General features: G+C 42.8%; 1 protein-coding gene across 3 annotated transcripts in view; it reads left to right on the top strand.

The window, feature by feature from the left end:
* Window positions 1–22,727, top strand: part of C8H11orf53 (chromosome 8 C11orf53 homolog) — a 32,873-nt gene that overhangs the window by 5,305 nt on the left and 4,841 nt on the right. The window contains exons 2-4 of one of the 3 annotated variants that reach the window (XM_046014104.1): window positions 3,660–3,786; window positions 4,194–4,303; window positions 22,561–22,603. In XM_046014104.1, the coding sequence (XP_045870060.1) occupies window positions 22,597–22,603 (7 nt within the window). In that variant the 5' untranslated portion in view covers window positions 3,660–3,786; window positions 4,194–4,303; window positions 22,561–22,596. The remainder of the gene's footprint in view (window positions 1–3,659; window positions 3,787–4,193; window positions 4,304–22,560; window positions 22,604–22,727) is intronic. The other 2 variants (XM_046014101.1, XM_046014102.1) reach the window with 2 other exon arrangements.

Here is a 22,727-nt window from a genome sequence, read left to right as displayed (position 1 = left end):
CACCGTCAGTCACCAGCTGTTCCCCCTTTTCACTCCACCAGGAATACCCACATTAGACTTGGCCCCCACCTGAACAGGAACCCTATGAAGTCTTCCCTGTTATGTGTACCTGTGGTTCTCAAACTTCAGAAAACACTAGAATCACCTGGAGGGCTTATTAAACCATGGCTTGCTGAGCCCCAGCCCTGACGATTCTGAGTACATCTGGAGTAGGGCGTGAGACTCTGCCCATCTAGCAAGTTCATCTAGCAAGGGATCACGCTGTGAGGATCACTGGGGTGCCTTCACTCTTTGACCTGTCTCTCTGGCTTTGCCACCTGTCTTATTCTATTAGTGCTTGAGTCACTCTCCCAGTCCAGGCTGCTTCCAGGCACACGGGAGCTGTCTCAGCCATGGATCAGGCTACCTGGCCACCACCGCTCTCTGGTCCTTCTTTATCCTCATCTCAAGGATTGCGAGCCAACCTATGCCCTTGCCCCCAGTTTCTTGCTTTATCTTCAACTTCCTTCCATCAAACTCTCCCCTTTCCTAAATCTTTAATTCCTTCCTCTGACCTGTTCAAATTTCCTCAAATCTCTGCCATCCATAAATTGATAGACATAAAAATATAAGCAAACCTCTCCTTGACCCTGTAGCTCTCTCCAATTATCATCCAATACCTGCTTCCCTTTCTCATTCAAACATCGAGAAGAAATCTCCATCCCTGTCTTGACCCTTGACCTGGCTTCTAGCTACACTTCCAAAGCTTCTCTTGCTAAGGTTGACATCAACCACTGGACTGAAAGCAGTGCAAGTCCTGCTGTCCTTGTCTTCCTGGACCACTCTCTCCTGCCTTTCATGCTTTTCCCTTCTTTCTTGAAATCTCTTCCCCTGAATTCTGTGGAAGCCTTATTCCCCTGGGTTTTCCTGATGCTTCTCCAACTGTTTCTTCTACATTATCTTTTTCATTTCTCTCTTCCTCCTCTGACAATGCTTCAAATGTGGATGTTCCCCAGGCTTTCATCTGTAACTTCCGTCTTTACCCCAGAGCTTCCCCAACCAGTGTGTTGGGAGTTGGCGTTAGAGGAGTTTGCAAGATATTGATCCTCTGGGGCCTTGGGAACCGCCTGGCCTGCTTCTCCCAGTGTACCAGACACCTGGTATTGTTCCTATGTGTGCCATCATGTGACCAACCTTTACTCCCCCAGGTAATTCTATCCTCTTTCCTGGTTTCGTTACCCCCACATCATGTTGGCTCCAAAACTTACATACCCAGACCAATCCCATGGGGGAAAATTCGAGAATCACCCTTGAATCTTCCCTTTTCTTTCTCTCCCACATAGAAATAATTTTCAAATGTCTGCTCCTTGCCCTCCTGTCTCCCACTACTCAGAACCATTATCTCCTGCAGTGGGGAGGGTTCAGTGGCTCAGTCGGTTAAGCATCAGACTCTTGATTTCAGCTCAGGTCATGATTTCAGGGTCATGAGACTGAGCCCCATATTGAGCTCTGTGCTCAGCATGGAGTCTGCTTAAGATTCTCTCTCTCCCTCATCTCCCTTCCCTCCCTCTCTAAAAATCAAAATAAAACAAAGACGACAACAAATATGAACCTATTACCTCTTGGGTGAATTCTTCTAGAACCCTCCTGACTGATCTCCCTGTGGCTTTGTGATTCGTAAATCCACCCCCTACACAGCTGCCAGAAAAGTCTATCTAAAATGCAAATCGAACCATACTAGAGGCTTAAAAGCTTCCAGTGACTCATTGCCCACAGGATGAAGTCCAAACTCCTTTGCCCACCAGAAACTTCACGACTGAGCCTATTTGTTTCCTCTTCCAGCCTTGCTTCCTCCATCACACATCTTGCTTGATTTCTGCCTTCAGGACTTTGCCCCTGAGGTCCTCGATGCCTGGAATGTTCTTGCCCACTTTACCATCAGCCTCCCCAGTCCCTCCCCACCCTCACAGGGAATTGACACGTCTATGTTTTTCAGAATGTCCTAGGCATAATTTTGTTGTTGCCCTGAGAACCTTTGCATTGAAATTATCTTCTAAGTTTCTCTCTCCTCCCACTAGATAGCAAATTCTTTCGTATCCCCAGTTCGGACGCCACGCCTGACACATAGAAAATACTTCGATAAATCACCAATGGATAAATGTGGCCTTAGGCTTCTCCAAAAAGGAAAGTATCCCATACATTCTAGAAGCAACACCTAGATTCCTTCAGAACAACCATAAAGTCCTCAAGCTTTAAACTGGAGGCCAATTTGAAAGAAGTACTCCAAGCCTCTTTCATTAAAAGATATTTAAACCAAAATTAGGTCCTGTTGAACTTAGACCCAAGGGACCATTCAAATAACTTTATTTTGGTGAAATCAGGTTTCTGTGTGGCTTTATTTGAGCTAAAGAATACGTTGCCTTGGAACCTCCATTTCTTTTCCCCTCCTTCATTTTATCCAGGCATCTTGTATAAAACTTGGTAGTTTGGCATATTTTCACATGGCCATCTTACAAAAGGCTGCAGAGAGATTTTATGGACAAAAAAGCTGGGGCTAAGAGGTTGTGGTCCTCTCCCGTCCGTGAGCAGAGGAACACATGGTCACAGAGGCACTGGCTGCTGAGCCAGCAGCCTCCTCCCTCCGATGGGTTCCTCGGCCTCAGGTTTGGGCTGTGGTTCTTTCCTTTCTTCCTACCGTTTATTCTCTTTGTAGTGAGGTTTGACTCAGAAGTCAAATATATCCTAGACTATCCACAAATTTTACCAGATTCGAGAATTTTTTTGGTAATATGCCCACGCATATACGTGTGACTACCTTCCGCCATGCGTACTGATGCTGAATTCTGTACCAGCTGAAATCGCTAGTGAGTGCAACAGCTCAGTTAAAATGAACTGAAACCATGCAACCTACTACAGAACCATGATCTTGGAGTTAGAAAGTATCTTCTAGTTTCTGCCGTTCGGTGCTTGAATGCTTCTATAATTGTCCAAACAGAAGGTTCTCCTGTCGTTGCTTGACTGTCCTCCATGACAAGGAACTCACCATCCCTAAGAGCAGTGTTGCCAGTTTCAGAACCTTGGGGAAAATTTCTTCTCTATAGTCTGTTATCTCTCTGTAATTTCCTCATGGTCAAAATAGCAAATGTTCCCAATTATTAGAGCTACAATCCAACCTAAGTCTGGTTCCCAACTCCATTGCTTATTAGCAGCTATGAGACAATGGCAAATAATTCAGCCCCAGACCTCAGTCTCTTCATTCATAAAATGGATCAAATGAAATAATACAGGTAAATTACCGAGCATACTAATATGTTTGATAAGTGCTCATTAAGTATTTGTTAAGTCATGAATGACTCTTCCCTTATCCTTAGCCTAGTTTCAAAGCAGTAACTCTTCATATTGAAAGACTGTATTTTCGGATGCCTGGGTGGCTCAGTGGGTTAAAGCCTCTGCCTTCAGCTCAGGTCATGATCCCAGGGTCCTGGATCGAGCCCCACATTGGGTTCTCTTCTCAGCAGGGGACCTCCTTCCTCCTCTCTCTCTGCCTGCCTCTCTGCCTACTAGTGATCTCTGTCAAATAAATAAATAAAATCTTTTTAAAAAAAAGAAAGACTGTATTTTCAATAATAAAAACTGCTTAATTTAGTGCAGTAAACAGAAACAGATGACTTTCTTCTTAGGAACATAATCTTAAAGCAGTCTGGTTGACCAGCTCTCCCGCATCAGTCTGGTTGACCAGCTCACCTGCATCAGTCTGGTTGACCAGCTCACCTGCATCAGTCTGGTTGACCAGCTCACCCGCATCAGGTAGGAATATGATATGGCAGGAATGCTGTCACTCTGCAAACTGAATCATGCAAATCAAACTTTTGCATCAGGTCATAAGAAGCATTATTTCAAGGTGCATCCGATTCCTGATCTTGCAACTGAAGCATAAATTGTAAGCCTTCCTGGAATAAATCTTGACAAATCAGGATACAGAAACAGAGACATTCTGAAGAGTTGTTGTGTAGAAGGTGGAAGGGGGTGGGGTGTTCCAGGTAAGTAGAGCTTGGCCAAGTGACTAAGTGACTTCTACTGAAGCCAGTTCAGATTCAAGAAGTCTGTCATTCTAATGGGCAAACCGCTCACAATGACCAGTCCTTGAATACATCTCCTGGGGAGGTTAACCTATCATTTCATCCACCATTCATCACTGGTTCCATTTGCTTAAGTCCCAGGAGACTACAGCAAACGCGTGTATCAAGGCGTACGAGTGAAGCACACAGTCAAAGATCTACTGGCAGAAAAACGATCCAGGCAGACAAGTAACTCAAGATTTAATGTAAGTCTCGATTTAATTCATTCTGAAGTCTTTGCGAGCCGAAGTCCTCTTTCAAGGTTAGTTGTTCCCCTCTCCCTTCTCTAGACACCGGGTCTCACTTCTCCAGTCTGATGTTAAGGGTCATCGACATGTTATTCTAAATCTGGTAGAGACAGCCTAGAAAAAGCCTCTCTGTAGCACGCAAAATCAGATTAAAACATCCTAGTTGCAGACATCTTCCATCTGAAGCCCCTGCCTGCCCTCCTTGTCTTCCTAAATAGCTCTGCCTTGCTTCAAATGTTTCAGGAGTTGCACCCAGATCTCCAAAATTGATTCTAGAGCATGAGTAGTGGTTGGCTACCAAGATGGGTTTGTGATTGCTTAGTCTGTTGGTAACACATAGCCACATGAATGTCATGTGTTGTCGCGTGTTGCTGGGTGCAGGACGCAAGAGCAAACGTGGTAAGCATGTACAGCACCGAGAACAGGGGCTGGCATAGAAGGGGCAATGGTTCTTGGGGGCGGGTGGCTCTGCTCGGAATGTGGGCTCAGGGTTCAACACTGCTCCACAATCAAACTGCCAGGGCACATTTCAAGTGAATCAACTCTAGATTCTATTCCCTCCCACCCAAGAACTTTTATCGCACAGCTTCTGTCTTCCTTTATTTTAAAGCACCTCCTCTCTTCTAGTTCAACAAATGGAGCTTAGTTGATAAAAATACAATTGGAGTAATTTGCTCCTTGGCTATCCCTAGAGCAGTGTTTCTTACTGTCCGCACAGAAGTCATGGGGGTGTGCGTTTCAAATATCCATACCAATTTAGTCTCTTGAGGGAGAGAAAGGAGGGGATTCAATCTTATTTTTTCAGATTTTATTTATTTATTTGAGAGAGAGAGCATGAGCAGGGGGTGGGAAGGGCAGAGGCAGAGGGAGAAGCAGACTCCCTGCTGAGCAGGGAGCCCGTTGCAGGGATTAATCCCAGGACCCTAAGGTCATGACCCAAGCCAAAGGCAGATGCTTAACCACCTGAGCCACCCAGGCACCTGAGAGAGGGAGGGAATTCAGAAGCTATTCCAAATGAACCACAGCTTCGTGGAAGTAACGTGGATTGGGCACAGCTACAGCCAAAATTGTGAGATCTAAGGACGTTCCAGTCATGTTGTCAATGGGGAAGGCGAGAATCACAGATCAAAGTCATAGTCAAGGAACAGATGTTGTATCTGCCCAGTGCGAGTGAGCTCTCACTCACCCCTTGGCATCCTTGTCTATACATCATTCGGTGACAAGGCACGATGCCAAACAGAATTACAGAAAAAGACAAGAAAGCATAGTATTTCCAAATGGGAGCGATAACTATATTCTTCTTTGAAAAATTACCTAACATTTTTTGCTTAAGATCTGTGACTATCACATAATATGTTTTCATTATTTTTTTGACATTTCACTCTTTCAGAGATGTAACAATATAAACATAATTCATAATGGGCCATATTGTTTGATTTTTTTTAAATTGCAGATTCCAGGTCTCTGTCCCATGTCTTATTAATGTAGAGATTTTGAATGGGAGCCAGAGAATGGTCATTTTTAACCAGCTCCTTGGGTGATTCCTTTGCACATCTGAGTTTGAGAACTTGACCAGAGAGCAAAGAACAGAGGTTTAAGCCTCACACAGCCAACGTTCTTATCTCTACCCAGATCACAGTTTGTTGAGCTAATGCTGTTGGCCCAGTGATGCTGACAATGTTATAGTGAAAAGGAGACCAAAATCTACATTCAAAAAATACAAGACCGCATAACAAACCCTAGACTAAAGACAAAGGACCAGGCAGCACAGCCATTTGATATGGAGAGTAGAGTACTATTTGCATAAAGACAGTTTAAAGTGCACTTCCCTGTGTTGTCTCATTGGATGGACACACTAGTCCTATGAAATTGATATTTACATGATTTCCCATTTTACAGATGGAAACATTGAGAAGAAGAAGAGGCAGGAAATGATGGTTCTCAGGTTGCACAGTTAACTGGTGGCAGGTCTTCTGGCTCCGAATTCAATATTCCTTTAAAAGGGACAGATTGATGTGGACTATGTAGAACAATCTATGATTCATGCTACCTTTTGGAAAGACACAAACATTCGGACCATAGCCCATGCAAACAAGGGAAATTAAAACACAGGAAAATATATCATGTGGAAAAGAACTTCCAGAATAAGAAAGGTATAAACCCACCCTAACTATGGTACTCATTCTCGGGAACCGAGTGCATGGGCAGCATGAACTTAGCCTTGTCTACAGGTTCACATATATTTCCTGAGATCTCAACACTCATGCCTTACTCTCAGCCTTGCTCCAATGCCCTGTTAAATTAAGGTAATTAAATGCATATTTTCCCAAAATATGGTTATTTGGGCTTATGGTATCTCCATCATAAATTGATTTTACTGTCCACGTGTTAGCCATTATTCTAGAAGATCTATATATCTCAAGAAGGACACCATATTCCTAGGAAGACCTGTTTCTGTCCTTGTGCAAGTGCAACTGGTCAGCAGAAATCATGGAGAATCAGTTTGCTGGGGGGCACTCGGGGTTCTAATCACATGGGTAATACTGAACCTCCCTTCTCTTTTTCATGCCAGTGTCCAGAGAACAGTGAGTTGAATGTCTTAAACAAGCTCAGATGGGAAGCCATCCTTAGGCATTCAAACTTTGCTACTGACAGCACAGGTAATAACAAATGAGAGGCCAGCTTGAGGAGACTGGAGACCCAGAGCTATATGGTAATACAGTTCTGTCATATAGAGCATTCTAGGCCAAGGGCCCAAATCCTGGAACCTGTTCATGTTCCTTTCTATGGCAAAGTCAGTGATTCAGCTAAGGAACTTCAGAGGAGGGACCTACCCTAGTTTATCCAAGTAGATACTGCCTTGCCTTACTTGAATGCTAGCACCTGCCCCTCATGAGAGAGGCTTTGAGAGAGAGACATACATGGCACAGAGGAGAAGACACACCAAACAGCAAGGGGCAGGGCAGTCAGGAGGCAGAGGTTGGAGTTACGCAGACACGAGCCCAGGAATGCGGGCAGCCACAGAAAGCCGGAAGATGCAAAGGGTAGACACTGCCCTTGAGTCCCGCAGGGAACGCAGCCCTGCCGACACGGTGACTTGGGCTCCCAGCTCCCAGAACCATACAGATAGATATTTTAGTTTCTTTAAGCCTCCTGGGTTGTGGCAATGTCTCACAGAAGACCTAGGAAGTCAACACACATATATGACGGAAAGTAAGTGCCTCCAGATACGTCTCCTTCAGGAAGTATCTACTGATGCCCAAGTTGGTGCTCTACTCTCTGTGACAACACTTCGACAAGCTTACACAGGCTGTGCTAAGGCATCTTTACCACACTTTCCTTCCAGAACATCTGTTCCTGATACCATGAAATATTTTTCACATCTTTGCAGTAGGAATCAAAAGGAAAGAAATTCCTTTCACCAAAGAGATTTTCACCAAAGACTGGACTTAAAACCACTTCTGTACATCCTCACCATGAGACTGTGGTTTCACACTATTACTGTGGACATCTGGTTTTAAATCATGGTTTTTCTCTTTCTTGCTCAGTTTTTTCTGTGTTATTCTTTACCATACTACTCGATCTTCTACCAGAATATTTAAAATATGAGCCATTCACCCACAGCGAGTACCAAAAATACATTATGTGTATACACCTAATTAGACTTTTGATGTAGATTTTTGTTACATGCTTTTTTCAATTACATTATTTCAGTTGGGCTTCATAAAAGCAAATCATTGAAAAAGTCTAATAACATCACAAAATTCAGTGAACTCTCAGTTATCTATAGTAAAGAACAAAAAGGGATAATAAGAGGAAACAATAAGGCTAATAGCCATAATTTTTTCATTTTGCTTTGAAATTGAGTGAATGATTTGCAGGCTCTTGAGCTTTCTAATCAAGTTTTTCTTAAGCTATCATAAAGATTAGTTTAAAATCATTGAGTACACAACAGCTGGCATGAGGGTAGAAATTTTAACTTACAAAGTCGGAAATGGAGATTAGTCTGGAGATAAAAATTACTAGTAGCACAGGGATTTACAGGGCACTGTGGAGGACATACCGATGAGCCTGGGATCAGCGTCTGTTGTTCAGTTTCTTTTATTGGTTTATGGGCATGCTAATAACTATCTTGCCTATTCATCAAAATGCTATAGTGAGGGACAATAAGGAAATAGACAGGAAAGTTATTTTAGATTAATACTCTACATAAACATGAAGGAAAATACATGAAGTTTTCTAGGTTGTTTGGGAAGGCCTGAACTGAAGAACATGTTAAGACGAGACAGCCCAAGTGGGAAATATGTTTGGATTATGTCAGTCTTAAATTATAAATATTATATACACGTACAGACCGAAAGTTAGCCGTTTCTGTTGTCACAATTCTTTTACATCAACCTTGATTGTTTGCTTTCCAAGTCATAACGACTTTCCTCTCCTGTATTTTCCTAAATCATTACACTTAAATTAGCTGCTGAAATCTCCAGGCCAAGAACACATAAGATAGAGCCATATTGTCAGCTGGGTGTCTTGGTTAATAGTATTTCCTAATTATTTCTGGAAGGAAAACATTGTAAACACAGAGAAGTATGACAACAGTAACTATTGATGGAAGAATTTGGAGTAACAGAAGGTAAATGGATGCCATATAGTACATTTATGGCCTAGAGTAATTGAAAGTGTTTGATCTTTGTTGAGAGATGGCGAAACTCTATGAGACAGATGTGTATTGCCGAGCTCCGTCTGTAACTGTCTGCCTCTCTATCAGCACTGCTGGTTACAGGTTTGTTTGGTTACATACCCAGCTGCTGTTTTGCAGCTCCAATCATAGGCACACATCAGTCACCACAGAGTGCAAACATAATGATGTTCGTATCTGCAATTTGCATTTGGATTTCTCATGAAGCGTTTAAAAGAAGTAAGGCAATTGGCAACTGTATATTATAGCAGCTCAAGATGTCTCTGATTCCTCTGAACATTTGAAAAACACATCCAAGACATCTCTTCTGCACCAAAAGTAAAGCTCCTTTCTCAGTCTATTTCAACCCTTCCTTCTGGCTCGAAGTGATCATGGGTAGCTCCTTTCTTCTCACTGGGCCTCAGAGCCCTTGTGAATACAAGGGCTATATTCTCGCCAGAGTAATGTTCTTCCCATCTCAGGGTTCAGTTTGCCTTGATAGCTTTTCCTGACCTCAGAACATGTCCCACCAACTGCCAACACTATCCCCAACTTCCAAGGCCAAGCTGAAGCCCTCTCTATTCTGAGAAAGATGAATCGCCTTTCCTCTAGTTCAAGTTGAACTTTGCAGATTGAGTTTGCGAGGGAAATGAGGAGCAGAGACCGATTATGTGGAGCACAAATGTGCTGACACTAACTTGACGTCTAGTTGAAGATGGTGCGGGTGGCACCATGGAGACGACTTTGAAGCCTAGGTCTCCTCCTGTCACCTCAGTTCTCTCTGGGATAGATAAGAATTCTTACTAACGATTGTTACCACTTATCGTTAAGCTCTGATATAGGGACTTATGAATTTTCATTTATACACTTTACAACACATGCCATTTGTCAACACGAAGCACAACAGACTTGAGAGGGTGGCACTCATAGCTATTTTTCAGATGAGGAAAATAAATATCAGGTAGAAAGCACTGGAGCGGAGATTTGACCCAGGTTTGCTGGATTGTCTTTGTTTTACCTTCTTAATTTACATCTCTGGTCAAGGAAGGACTAACACTGGAATAACCACTTTGTCTCAGGCCCTCCACTCAGTGCTCTTGTGACCCTTCGGTTCCAGGCATGATGGTGGGTCATGACCTTTGCTGCGTCTCAACCCTCCTGTCCCTGCAGTGGTTCTTATAGGTTGTTTATATGATGCCACACCCAGTCTCATTTAGAACCATTACCCTCCGTGTCTGTGATGCCCAGACATCCCCAGAAGAACTAGACACAAAAAGTTCTTGATGTCCTTCTAGAACCTATCTCTAGCTCTGTCCTAGAACTTGCTTCCAGACTGTCGTTCCTCTCCATCATTCCCCACCACTCCTGGACCTCTGATCTCTTGGGCTCACCATAGCACCTGGCCTCTCTATCAAAAGAGGAAAACACTTCCTGAACCAGAGTCATACCACATCACACTGACCTTGTAGACTCTTCTCTGCTGCTCTCCTAGAGATCTCAAGGCCCTACCTACTGCTCACTGACCTTTTCCTCTTGCCTGTAGCTTACTCTCGTGCTGTGCCTTTTGATAAAGTGTGGTTTCATTTTTTAATATTACCTAACTACCTGAGAAGCTGGTATCCCATGGCTCACTCCATGGGAACAGATGCAGGATGTCACTTCACCCTTGAGAAGGCAGAGAGCATATCGACTCCCTTTTGAGGGCTGGAAGAGACAGAACCCTGAGCCCAGGGAATGCAGAGTTTATCAGCTCAGGTGACCTGCTGTCTCTGGTGATTCACCTCTTATATGTTCTCCTAGTCTCCGTGGTGTTCAGCATTCTCTCATAATTTCACACACTAAAGACTCATATGTATATTCCTGGTACATATAACAGCCACTAAGGAAAAGAAGAGTAATTTCCTTATGCTCTTAACTTCTCATGAAATGTTGGGAAAAGATGAAACAAGGTAGACCACCAGTACACTAAGCCAATTTTTAGTGTTCAATGCTAAAGACAGATGGAAGTCTTTACTTCCGATTTTAATCCAATAAAATCCGATTTTAATCAAGGTATTACCCCTCCCCCAAACCTGCTGAAACTTGGACAATATATAGGTTGTGCTACTTCTCTTTGGTATTCTAATGGTGGTGCCACAATAATGAAGAGGCTAAAAGAAGAAGACTACAAAATGATTATCCATACTTTCAATTTAGGGAGTCAGCTATACCTTCCTTTTTCAAGGAAGAAATCCCAGCCATTGTACCCCTGACTGTCTTGTCAAATCGAAAAACAGAGCACTTGTAGGTGAAATTGAATCCACAGTTAGAAGAAGGATAAGATTTGGGCAGTGGTCCCAAGCTCTGAAGACGTACGAGTGCAAAAATGCCTGTACAACTATTACAAGAAATACCCATGCTATTCTCTGATTTCTTAAAATTTACTATAAAAATTACTTTTTGCCTCAACTCTCATAAACTGAACCCACCCTACCATGTGATTTGGCTTTATGAAGATTTTCCTGGTGCCTGGACTCAACAGATGGTCATCGATTGACCCAGTATGTGTCTTCTTGCTTTGCTAGTGTTTTGTTTTTCTTGTTTTTTTAGAAGTAACTGTCCCTCTGTGTTTGATTGCTAAATCTCTTAGGAAAGCTGTTATTTTTCTTTAATAGGTACATGTTACTTTTTTTTCTGAATTGCCAGCAGAAGGACCCTACTTATTTGCAATGTTTTCAAGGGAATCAGTGTCTACCCTGGGAGTGTCTCCCCCACACCTTTTGCTCCCTCTTATATTTCAGGGCTTTGCATATTCTTTTTAAGGTTGCCAGCTACCCCCTTTATGAGCCCAGAAAGAATTAAAAAAGAAAAAAAAATGTTTTCTGAGCAGGCAATGCCTTGTCAACTCAAAATGCCCATGTTTGAATACAGAGGTACATATTATGTCCTTGGCATTCATTTGAATGGATGCTTTATCTATGCCTTTCAAAATAGCCCATTGTCTGACTTTAATTAGCCCACTATCCTGCCTTGTTTATAGAACTGAACCACATTTCCAGGGCTTTCCACGTTCCCCACCCAACCACCTGCTCTTTTACAATTCCAGAAAATTTTTAAAATAATAATAATAAAGGCGAACCTTTTCAAGCAACTTATTTTTTCAGCTGCTCTAGTAGTTCTGTAGGTTTTTTGTTTTTGTTTTTTTTTAATACCACGAAATCTAAAATATTTCCTGGTGGTGAATTCTTTCCCGCAGCTTGCAAAAATCATCATGCTCTGTGGTGAAACAGCCACGGCGAGTCCACGTGGCTGGGCTGAACTTTCTGCATATTCTCTTCCAGCTGCGGTACACAGGACCATTTGTCCCCAAGTAGCCAGGGCTCCTGTTGTCCTTACTTAGCTACAGAAATACAAATAGCATTCCAAAGGCACACCCCGGGTAAAAGAAATGCATTTCACTTTGTAACTTAGGCAACAGAAATCACTTTCTCGCAAAGACAGCTTGGACGTCATTTCATGCCAAGCAGGAGAGTTTTAACAGTAAAATGTCAAGAAACTGTCAGAAAGTTGGAATTCTGTAATCGTGTTAGCTTTCCAAAGGACATAAAATGGTTCATACACCAGAAATGTAAGACACTTGGAATCATAGTTTGTTCTTTTTTTAATTTTGAGATTTACCATAAAGATATGCCCTAAATTCTGGGGCGCCTGGATGGCTCAGTGGGTTAAAGCCTCTGCCTTCAGCTCAGGTCATGATCTCAGGTTCCTGGGATCAAGCCCCGCATCAGGCTCTCTCTCAGCAGAGAGCCTGCTTCCCCCTCTCTCTCTGCCTGCCTCTCTGCCTACTTGTGATTTCTGTCTGTCAAATAAATAAATAAAATCTTAAAAAAAAAAAGATATGCCCTAAATTCTATTTTTTTAACTTTTATTAAGGAGCTGTTTTAATTACCAAAGAATGCACAGTAAAATTCCAAACAGACTAAAGGATATAGAGTAAAAAATAGAAGTCTGCTGACCTCTCCTGCTCACTCATCCCCTTGTCCTACTTTCCCAGGGTCAGAACACTGAGTTCCATGTACGATCTTCCAGAATTTTGCTATGACATTTTATTAAAAAGAAATTATGTTGTTGTACCAACAAGTCAATGAACATCAAAATCTATGTTCAATATTTACCCACACTATTACAAACATGCATAAATTCACGTTCTCGTGGTAAATTCCCTTCCCCCAAGAGAGAGTCTAAAGACTTTAGGTCTTCAGTTCTAGCTCTATACATTTGAAGGCTGTGAGCAAATGATTTTAACCCTTTTACGTCTCTGTTTTCTATCAACTGTGTAGTACTCACTTTACCAGAGGCTGGTGATAATGGAAACCAAGGGCACAGAACCAGATGAGTGATGTCTTTGTGAGATAAATCCTGGGCAATCTAGGGCTTTGTAGACAAAAGGCAAATGTTTTCAAGCATAGATGTGTCAATATTCCTTCCTCACAAATGCTTATTGGACCTATACAATATACTATTAAATCATTTCAGAATGTAGGGTTTTTTTGTTTTGGGGGGATTTTTTGGTAAATAGTACAGTCTGAGGGAGACATGCCAGCCACCTCTTTACACGCAAGCATCAGCGGGGACGTTGGTGATAAAGAAGAAAAGACAGAAAGAGCCCCGGGAATCGGTGCATCTGGGACAGGTAGCCAGCAGCCTTCAGCGGCACTCACACGGCAAGTGTCAGCCCTTGGCAGGCTCTAAAACAAAGCCACCTTGAATTTGATATAAATGTTACATGCTGACCTCCTGACACTCCGCCCCAAGGACAGCCCATCGCACCCCCTCATCGCTGGATCTCTGTTCAGTTGCAGCAGCCCGTACACTCATCCGTCATCCATTCCTGACCCACCATTTTCGGCACCAGATTAAATTTGCTGGAATGCCAATACCACTGTGTCCACATGGCTATTGAGTTTCTAAAAGACCATTGCCTGCTACAGGGCAAAGTCCAAGCTCCTCAGCATGGCTCATAAAAACCCTTTAAAACCCGGCTCCTACACCCTCCACCACTTCTCTTCAGCCTTCTGTCTGCCTGCTTCCTGCCATTTCCATGTCCATGACACACTGGCCACACATTCAAGCCTTTGCTTTTTCTCCTCAAATACAATGGCCCATATCCTGTCTGCTTCCTGATTTCCTCTCGTCCTCCAAAACCAGACTCAGCTCTCTCCCACAATATAGTGTGTTCAGCCACCTTCCCCCAGGAAGGCAGGAACTCACCCCCACTCCCTCCCTGCACTAAATCGGGCTCTGACACTTACTAGCTTTGTGACCTTGGACAGGTTCTTTATACCATCTACTTACTTTCCCAACTTGTAGTCTGGAGGTGATGACTTACAATGTCTTTCATTAGTTAGTAGTGAGGGTGTGATGATGATGCATGTCATTTAGCACAGGGCAGAGTACAGAAAGCACATAAATATGAATCCTTAATAAAAATGATGAAACACACAGATACACGCAAAGTGCCTGACACGGAATCTGGCAGAGAGTGAGTATTCATAAAATGCCAGCCCTCTCCATTTTAAGTCCTCTGTACCTCAGTTTCCCCCTTGTCTGACTTCCAGAGTGTGTAGAGCATGGGCCACACTCTAGTGCATGGGTGCCTGGACTCCCGTATCTCCCCCTGTAGGATGTGCTCAGTTGCCTCCCTCCAGGCAGCAACTCAGTCCACCCCACCCCCACTATACAATCTAGCCTGCGTTGGAATTCGTGAGCTCTGCACCATGAGAGACTTTCTCCTGGGTATGTCTGCACCAGTTACTTGCTGCTGCGTGAGAACCCACCCTATCCTTAGTAGGTGATAATAACTGTTACCTATATTTCTCACAGTTCTGTGGGCTGGCTGGATGTTCGGCCGATGGTTTCCCCGTGGCTCAGTCATGCAGTGGCCCCTAGCTGGAGGTTCATCCGTGCTGGGAGTCCAAGATGGCCTCCTTCACATGTCTGGCAGTTGGTACTTGCCATCAGGAAGAGCACTGGAATTCGCTTCCACGGTCACTCATCCTCCAGAGGTTGAGACTGACTTCATTAAGAGATGATAAGGCAGTATTTCAAGCAGGAGAACGTGAATGTTACACGTCCTCTTGTGACCTAGACTCTGAAGTACACACCACATCACTTCTGTTACATTCTGTTAGAACAAGTGACAAAACCATCCTAGACAGACTTCACTTCTGGGTGGGAGAGGCCGCGAAGCAATGGTGGCCATAGTTAATCTACCACAGACGTCTTATCTCCCAGAGTAGATCCTGATCTGAGCTCTGGAGTTGCATTTTGTCTCCAACTTGCAACACTCAGCCCCACGCCTCGCCCATCAGAGGTGCCCAGGAAGTGACGTTACTTGCTTGTTACATCACTGAGGAGAAGAAATTTGGTAGTCAGAGACTCTGGATTAAATCTGGTTCTGGAATTTACTAGAAGGGCAATATTGAGCATAGTACTTAACTTCTCTGAGGCTTGGCTTTGGTTTCCTTGTTCGTACACCTGAGAAGATAATATCTAGTTTATAATAAGATAACCTCATCGAAAGGACCTGACACATGGTAGATACATGCTTCCAACTGTAGTTCCTATTCCTCATGGATTGTTTTCTTATTTATGGTTAAATTACTATGCAGCTCAGATAAGTGGCCCATAAATCAAAACCTGCCTCAAACATTGCAAAATGAATAAAATTAGAACAGGTTTGGCATAGTTCATTCATAGTATAAGATTTCACAGCAGTCAGAGTGTCCCTGCTTCTGCCACACACTTTAACATTAACAGAGGCGTCTGATTCTCCCTGCCCATTTCCTTCTGGAAGAAGAAGGTATGCCAACCCAACACGAGTAACCAAGGCCTCGCCGGGTTACCTCCAGCATTGACATCACATTCATTTCAAAGTTGCAGGAAAATTACATGACCGATGGTAGGTCTAAATCCAGATCTTAAAACCTGGTTTTAGGGGCGCCGATGTGACTCACTGGTGAAGCGTCTGAACTCTTGGTTTTTGGCTCAGGTCATGATCTTGCACTCAAGGGACCCAGACCCACGGCAGGCTCTGCACTCAGTGTGGAGTCTGCTTCAGATTCTTTCTTCTTTCCCTCCTGCTCATTCTCTCTCTCTCTCTCTCAAATAAATATATAAATCTAAAACAAACAAACATGGTTTTAGAATGTTGAGTATAGTATCACCAGCTTGACCCGTCTCTCGACCATAGGTGTTAATGACAATGAGATATTAAATATATAAAGTGCTACAGATTCCTTTAAAAGGGAGCCCAGCTATTCATAGGGGTCTGTGATTATTATTTTAGCATTAGTAGCAAAAATTAAAGAGACGCTTTTTAAACTATGTCATTAGAATTTAAAAATACACCATATACCAGGGTGAAAAACCTTACGCCAGTCAGGGATCCTTTCCTTAGTACATTTCAAGATATTTCTTTAAATAGGCTGGCACCCAAAATATTATAGGGTCATAAAAATGATGACAAATGTAGTCAAGGTGAAACTCCTAATCTTATCACTTTACTGCCTCGGTGACCCATTAGTTCAAATTAACTCATTTTCATGGAGGGGCTTTGGGGCAGCTGTGAGGCTGCTGTGTTAGCTACAGGAAGTTGCAGACTGGCAAATTTCATTCAAATATAAACCTCTGAATTTGGCTACCTGGCATTGCAGGATCCTGTTGTTTGCAGTATGCAAAATAAAAATTATATACCATCTTGCTTGGTCAAAAGTTATGGGCTCTTCAATACTATTCCTGAAGGATTCATAGGATAAGAGGTAAATGTGTGAACATAATATTTTGAACAGGAAGAAAGGAATGTAAGTTTTCCCTTTGTATGTACAACGACAATTAGTGACATGCTAAAGACTCATATTTTAGGCTCTTCTTTCTCAACCTATAAAATCTGAGAATGAGATGGGGAAATAAGCACCAGCCCTGAAATCTGTCCAGTGAAGTCCTTCCCAGTCCTTACCCAGGGCCTTTAGAACTCAACTCTGTGTTGTTCTCTGAGGCAAACTGACATGGTGCATTATCGTTGCCTTTTATATTTACCCCCCTAAATATTTCCCAGGCCACCGGAGAGAGGGCAGGATGCATTAGAGCTGACTAATTTGATGAAAATATTTTATGTCATAATTATAGTAGTGGGTCATAGGAGTCTGTCAAAATTTGTCAAAATTCATCAAATTGTACGTTTAAAATTTGGGAATTTAATTATATGTAAGTTGTACCTCAATAAAGCTGATCCCCCCAAATAGTATATTCATATATATGTGTGTGTGTGTGTGTCTGTGTCAGAGAGGAGAGTATCAATCTCATCAATTCTTCTTTGTGAGCTTTCATATAATTACATACTCTCTCTGGATGTCCCTAAGTCTCCTGTATACCAAAAAAAATTTTAACTATATATGATATGCTCCTATATTTGTTTTTGAGACATTAAAATGCTTGGGAGGCAGCATGGTGCTTTAGTTAAGAAATGAGTTCTGAAATTCCAAAGATGCTTTTGGATCTCACCCACCACTATCCCTATCAGGTCCACCTACTAAATAACGTGGGGGTATTTCTCTGTTCTCTAGTCCTTCATCATTAAGATGAGAATAATATTACCTATCTTTGGGGATTGTGGTGATTATTAAATGAGATAATATGTATAACACATGTGGGCATGTGGTTAACAGTTTGCTTATGAAATAACAAGTATGGGTTTATGAATTATTTCTGTTATAATTTAAATCCCTATTAGAGAATTCAAAAATTATGAGAAAATAAAATATTTTTTGCTAGAAAGATATCTACATCTAGTTGCAATATTTAGCTATTCAATTGTTTTGGTCAGACTAGATGGTCTGGGGGTGGGGAGATCTCACCCACAACAAAACTGGGTACTGCATAAAACACATTTTAATCAGTTGTTGACCTGGCAGGAAATAAGGGAAATCTCTGAAGCAGGGGGGACACTGGGGGAGAATTGTTGGCATGGGAGTCTGGAGAAAAGTTTGATCAGAAATTAAGCCATTGGGTGATGAGAAGGTGATCACACCAAAAAGGCAAATTCCCCTGAGAACAAGTGTCCAAATCAGCTTTATGCACGAACTGGTCCTTGAACAGTAACCAAGGTTGGGGAGCTGAACTTGGGACTCCAGGATCAACCTGGGGAAACTGGAAAAGAACTGGCTCCCTCGAAATATAAACATAAATCTTCTAGGGGAAGCAGTCTCAAATTAAGACCCCAGATTTTTACAGATTAAGGTTCATCAGATGTAATCTTCAACCAAAGACCACCAAATGCATAAGGAACCAAACCACTATGAGTGAGAGTCAGCATAAACAATAAACAAATTAAAATTCCTAGAACTTTTAGATAGTAGAATTACCAAATACAAAATATACAGTAACTTAATAAATAGCAAACAGTCAACTAGAGACTATCAAAAATTGCCAATCAGGTTTTTTAAAAATCAAATGGAATTTATAGAAATGAAAAAAATATGTATTCATTGATCATTTTTAAAATGCAGTGTATGAGTAAACAACCAACTAACTATATTGAAGAAATAATTAGATAACTGGATGTAGATCTGAAGAAGTCTGTAGTCATTTACACCAAAATACAGAACAGAGACTCATGGATATAGAGAAAAATATTGGGAAGTTTGGGATATAGAGGATAAAGGTAAAAAGTTTAACATACATCTAAACAGAGTCCCGGAAGGAGAGAATCGTGATGATACAGACAAGGCTATATCTAAAGAGAGGACAGTTGAAAATTTGCAGAGGTAAAATGAGGTTAATTTGAAGAAAACTGAAGACAAAAGGGAGTATATGAAAAAGTAGAGATTTTTAAAAATGGGCAGAAGACCTGAATAGAATCTTTTTTCCAAAGAAAATACTACAGATGGCCATTAGACACATGAAAAGATTCTCAACATCACTTATCATCAGAGAAATGTAAATCAAAACCACAATGAGATACCGGCTCACACCTGTCAGAATGGCTACAACCAAAAACACAAAACAAGTTTTGGCGAGGATGTGGAGAGAAAGGAACCGTCGGGCACCATTGGTGGGGATGCAAGCTGGCGCAGCCCCTGTGGAAGACAATATGGAGCTTCCTCAAAAAGTTAGAAATAGAGCTACCCAGTAATTCCATGACTGGATCTTTATCCAAAGAATACAAAAACACTAGTTCAAAGACATACATGCTACAATACTCAGTTTATGACAGGATTATTTACAGTAGTCAACTTATGGAAGCAGCCCAGGTGTCCTTCAGTAGGTGAATGGATAAAGAAGATGTGGTGTATATATATACAATGGACTATTCCTCAGTCATAAGAGAATAAAATCTTGCCATTTCCAGCAACATGGACGGAGCTAGAGGGTATAAAGCTAAGTGAGTAACAAACAGACTCTTAAATACCGAGAACAAACGGGTGGTTGCCATGGGGAACGGGTAAAATGGGTAAAGGAGATTAAGAGGTACAAACCTCCAGCTACAAAATAAATGTCACAGGGATGGAAAGCACAGTACAGGAAACACGGTCAACAATCTCATAGTTACGTTGTATGATGACAGATGGTGACTGCACTCACCACGGTTGAGCACTAAGGGATGTACAGAATTTACAGATCACCAGGTTGTACATCTAACCAGTAATAATATCGTGCATCAACTACACCTCCATAACAATTTTTTTTTAAAAAAGCAGTCAGAAAGGAAAGAAAATTGTCCAAAGTGTAACTGCAAGGTCAACAGCAATCTTGGAAGCTGAAAGACAATGAGGGGGTACCTTTGAAATGGGGAAAGAGGGAGCCCCTGGGTGGCTCAGTGGGTTAAGACTCTGCCTTCGGCTCAGGTCATGATCTCAGGGTCCTGGGATCCAGCCCCGCATCGGGCTCTCTGCTCAGCGGGGAGCCTCCTTCCCCCCCTCTCTCTCTGCCTGCCTCTCTGCCTACCTGTGATCTCTGTCTGTCAAATAAATAAATAAAATCTTAATTAAAAATATTTTAAAAAAAAAAGAAATGGGGAAAGAGGAATAGCCATAAAGTTACAGTTGTGGACCTAGCAGTATTATCTTTCAAGTATAAGAGAAAAAGACACGATATTTTCAGACAAATGGAAACTGAAACATTTTACCACCAACATCACCTACAGGAAAGGAATTTTCTGAAGGATTACTTTAAGAAGATGGAAAATGAATCTTTAAAAAAAAAGTCTCGAAGAAGAGTAAGCGAAGAAAATGATGAACATAAGTAAAGCTAACACAGATTTACTTCGTAAGATGGTGACAATTATGACATCTCAGTTGGGAAGATGTAATACAAAGAAACGAGCTAAAACACAAGAGAACACATTCTCGTGTAGGTTAGGAGATGCACGGTGAGGGTTACCGTTCTAAGGATGTCGTCCGTGTGAAGACTGAATGCCAGTTTAGTGCTATGAACTGAATGCCTGTGCCCCCTCGGAATTCCTATGTTAGGGACCCCTGAGTGGTTCAGTTGATCGACCTTCAGCTCAGGTCCTGATCCCGGGGTCCTGGGATCGAGTATCACATGGGGCCCCCTGCTCAGTGGGAAGCCTGCTTCTCCTTCTGCCTCTGCCTGCTGGTCAACCTGCTTGTGCTCAGTCAAGTAAATAAATAAAATCTTGAAAAAAAAAAAAACAAAAACAACCTTTCTTTAAAAAAAAAAAAAAGCATTCATGTGTAAAGCCCTAAGGCCCAATGTGATGGTGTTTGGAAATGGGGCCTTTAGGAGGGAATTAGGTTGTGAGGGTGGAGCCCTGGTGCATGGGATTAGTGCCCTCCTAGGAGAAGACACAGGAGAGAGATGATCTCTCTTTCTCCCACATGAAGACAGAGTGAGAAGCCAGCCATGTGTAAAGCAGGAAGAGGGCCCCCACCCAGACCCCGACCACACGGGCGCCCTTTCAGCCTCCCGCACTGGGAGAAATGTTTCCTGTTCAAGCCACCCAGTCTATAGTATCCGGCAAAGCAGCCCAAACTGATGAAGACAGTTGGGGAAATAATGGGTTCTCTTCAAATATTTGAAGAGCCATGTATGGAAGAAGGGATGAACCCAATTGTGTATGGACCAGAAAAGATGAGAAAGAAGAAGGTGATTCTTTTCTGCCTGCTTTGTGGCAGTCAGAAGTGCCCAGAGAAGAAGTGGGCTTTCAGAGTGGGCGCTGGGCTCAGCAGCCCTGGAAGCTAGCTGCACCCAGTGTTAATAACGTGGGCTTTGGATTTTGGCCCTGGTGGGAGGTTGCACGAAGCTCTCTATAAAATCTCTTCCAACTTTTGAGAATCTATATCTCTGGGAGGGTCGGGAGCTCAGATCCAAAGAACCAGATGTTGAGGACTCTGAATTTCTGCAACAGCCTTTTTCCCTGTATCACTTTGTTCCTGGGCATCGTGGAGCTAGAATTTGCAACTGTGTATTTTAGGACTCAGCACACCTGGATACCCTTCCTCCAGAGGTCAGCTTCGGCATCATCCCCCCCTTCCCCGCCCCAGGATGTGTTCCCCACCCCACTGATCCCAGCTTAGGTGCCCCCCTCACTCCGTCTTTCCCCAACCCCAACATTTCCCACACAACACTGCCATGACTGCTTCATCGTCAGTAGCTGTAGGTTTCCTAGGGCTGCAGTAACAAGTAACACAAATGGAGGGCGAGGCTCTTAAAGTGATGGAAAGGTATTGTCGCACCATCCGGAGACTAGAAGTCCAAAGTCAAGGTGTCAGCAGGGCCAGCTCTCTCCGAAGGCTCCAGGAGGGCACACCTCCCCCCTCCTCCAGCTGCCTGTGGTTGCTGGTTTGTAGCTGGAGGTCAGATCCCTCAGACCTCTGCCGCTGTCTCCACGTAGCCTTCTCCCCTCTGTGTCTGTGTCTCTGTGTGTCTTTCTCCTCTGCTTAGAAGGACACCAGTCATGTTGGATTTAGGGTCCCCACCAATTCAGTATGACCTCCTCTTAATGTAGTTATATTTTCAAAGGTCCTGTGTTTAAATCACTTGATCTACATTTGATATTGCCGCGAACAATAAAAAACAGAAGACAGACTAGTCCATTTCACCTAGCCTGTGCTTTTTGGCATGTTTACCAGAATCTAACTTTGGTTTCTCTCATCTCTTGTAAAACTCGGTTCCCTAATACTTGAATTTTTTAAAAAGATTTATTTATTTGAGAGAGCGAGCGAGCACGCTAGCAGGAGATGCAGACGGAGGGAGAATCTCGAGCAGACCACCCCCGCCCCCCCCGCCGCCCTCCACCGAGTGCCTGAGATCAGGACCTGAACAGAATTCAAGAGCTGGTCCCTCAACTGAGCCCCCCCGGCACCTCCTGACATTTGAATTCTGAATCTCACTTGCCCTCCCAAGTTAACCCCCAAATAATCTTTCTTAGTATCAGAAAATAAAGCTCATAAAATGTATCCCTGATCTTTTTTATTATTATTATTCAAACTTTCAACTAAAGAAAACACTTGCGTTCTCTTTGCCTTTTGCCTTCCAGAGCGGTGTCGGCAACCCCCAGTCTCCGTTCGCTCAGATGCCCGGTGAGTACTTGAGCTCAAGGAGCAGGTGATTAATTCCCCTTTGCATTCAGGTCAGGCTCTGGGGCTTCTGTTCTCTTATAACTGCCTTACGGCACTTTGGAAATTTTACTTTTTCAAACTAGGC

This window comes from Meles meles, chromosome 8, assembly GCF_922984935.1.
Source record: "Meles meles chromosome 8, mMelMel3.1 paternal haplotype, whole genome shotgun sequence".
NCBI classification, from domain to species: domain Eukaryota; kingdom Metazoa; phylum Chordata; class Mammalia; order Carnivora; family Mustelidae; genus Meles; species Meles meles.
The sequence above is the reverse complement of the archived record's forward strand: the minus strand, read 5'-3'. Positions and strand labels throughout refer to the sequence as shown.